The sequence below is a fragment of the Odontomachus brunneus genome, unplaced genomic scaffold, assembly GCF_010583005.1.
Source record: "Odontomachus brunneus isolate Ranch 3 - 2012 unplaced genomic scaffold, Obru_v1 Obru_scaffold_052, whole genome shotgun sequence".
Lineage (NCBI taxonomy): Eukaryota > Metazoa > Arthropoda > Insecta > Hymenoptera > Formicidae > Odontomachus > Odontomachus brunneus.
In genome coordinates, this window is record NW_022639502.1 from 1,781,744 (window position 1) to 1,783,977 (window position 2,234).

At 49.2% G+C, this 2,234-nt stretch overlaps 1 protein-coding gene across 2 annotated transcripts in view; it reads left to right on the plus strand.

Moving 5' to 3' along the window:
• LOC116845469 (WASH complex subunit 2) overlaps nucleotides 1-2,234 on the plus strand; it is a 26,251-nt gene that overhangs the window by 21,947 nt on the left and 2,070 nt on the right. For both annotated transcript variants that reach the window (XM_032818191.1, XM_032818190.1), the window contains exons 11-12: nucleotides 440-558; nucleotides 639-2,233. In XM_032818191.1, the coding sequence (XP_032674082.1) occupies nucleotides 440-558; nucleotides 639-2,144 (1,625 nt within the window). In that variant the 3' untranslated portion in view covers nucleotides 2,145-2,233. The remainder of the gene's footprint in view (nucleotides 1-439; nucleotides 559-638; nucleotide 2,234) is intronic.

A 2,234-nucleotide genomic window follows, 5' to 3' on the forward strand; every position in this document is an offset into this window, starting at 1 on the left:
CGGTCGCACGTCGGCCGAAGGCATCTTTCTTTCCGCTGCCGCTTTCTGTACGCTGATTTGTTGAGACAAAATAATTAATTTCTCAAAAACTATTGCGAATATCGCAAAACGGCACAGGACTTTCTTGCTCACCTCAATCCGTTCTACGTTCTCACCAAGGGTCATCATGGGACTTCGGGACACCCTGTATATTTGAAACGTAATATCTTAGTCCAGGGATTATTATTAAGTTAACTAAAAAATCTTTGGTATAGAATACACATTTCATTTGCCGATGTATATTTCTGGAAGAAAATAAATTTATTAACGAGAAAGCACTTTTTGGTTACAAAAATATGAGTAAAATACATGTCGACTTCTATTCGGTGTTTATTGTTCACTGTTCAAAAGTTAAATTACTTTCAAATCAACTTAATAATATGGAAATACTAACTTTCAGAGGGCAGTACACAGAAAGAGTCCTCGTACTCGACGATTTCCACTACCAGCAACGTGGAGGTAGCCATCAACTTCGACGACCTGGCACAGGTGGAAACGTTGTCCACCACTGCGTCCAAGGTACTCGTCTGATTCACGAGAAGCGAGCATTTCTGATATTGTCTCTCACATCTCCTTAATCGCGCACCTTTCATTTTCAGAGTCGCGTGAGGATCCAGGCGAAACGTCGTCCTCAAAGCCGACATGCCCGTAAGTCCGCGTTGCGGCACAGCGGTATCGACTTCGACACGGTCGACAACGCGGATGACTCGCAAGAGGAGAGCCACGCTAGCACCTTCTCGCACACGTCCAGCAAAGAATCTACCATCCCGATTGCGAGTGCCGATCGTTTGAACGTCAGTGACAATGCTCAACGTAATACGCTTGATCCTAATACAGACGACAAGTCCGAGCTGGGTAGCGTCAGCAAAGAGAGCTCGATGAGCGTTAATAAGAACACCTTGTTGTCACCGTCCACCGATGAGGAGGATTTGTTCGACGTGCCGCCAGACTTACCGGAGGACCCGCAGAAAGAGGACACGTTGTTCGGCAGAGCGCCGATACTTTCGCCGGTCGGCAGTGAACAGTCCGACAAGACACCCGTTGTTGTCAAACCTCTGATAGACACCGTGATCAGAAACGTCGAGGCAGATATGATCAGCACGATGAGCGACAACAGTAACAAAGCACAAGATTCCGACGAAATGATGCGATCAGACCAAGTCGATAGCAAGTTCGATACGTCGAAGAGTCGTGAAAAGAAAGACGAGAAGCGTAGGAAGAACGACGAGCTGGACGATGAAGCCAAGAGAGAGTCCGGCGAGGAGCCAAGTGATCCTCTGCGAGACAGCAGCCACGACCCGCTGAAGAATCCTAGTCAGTTGTTCGCATTTGTCACGAAGACGCCGTCGCCGGATAAGGGTAAGGGTCTGCTGTTCTCTGAGGACGATAGCCTGTTCTCCAGCGGCGCGAGGAAGCCGAACGACGAGCGGCCGCAAAAGAAAGAAATCTTGGATTTGTTCGCAGACGACGCGGGCGGCGATCTTTTCTCCGCGCCGTTGAAGAGGACGGTGAAGAAACCGCTGCGCGACACGAAGATCAGTCTTTTCGATGACGACGACGGGCGGAACGATGAGGACGACAGTCTGTTTGGCAACGCGAGCGTGAAAACGCGTCTCGACGCTCAGAAGTCTACTTCCGCTCAAGCAGGCCGTAAAAAGAACAATATCTTCGACGACGACGACGATGACGACTCCAGCTTATTCGTCGAATCGTCCGGCCACTCGCAAAAGTCGGACAGCGCGTCGATCTCTGTCAGTGAATCGAGGCAGGACTTCACCGACACTACCAAGACTTCCAACTTGAAGAACATATTCGGCAACGACGCGCCGTGCGACGACGACGACGACGACGTTGATATTTTCGCCACCAAGCGAATTGTTCCTAAGAAAGTCGCGCCGTCCAAGTCTCTGTTCGCGTCGGACGACGACGAAGACGACGACGACGGCCATATCTTCGGTAAGCCGTCCGCCGCTTCGGCGGACCCCAAGCCGAGAACGGTGATCGCGAGCTCGCGACCGGCTGTGAAGAAACCCATCACCAGGGACCTGAAGAAGACGGCCGAAAAGATCGTCGAGGATCCTCTGAGTCTTCTTCAAGACGATTAACTCCGTGATAAACGCCCATGAGATTTCGCATATATATATATATATATATATATATATATATATATATATATATATATATATATATATATA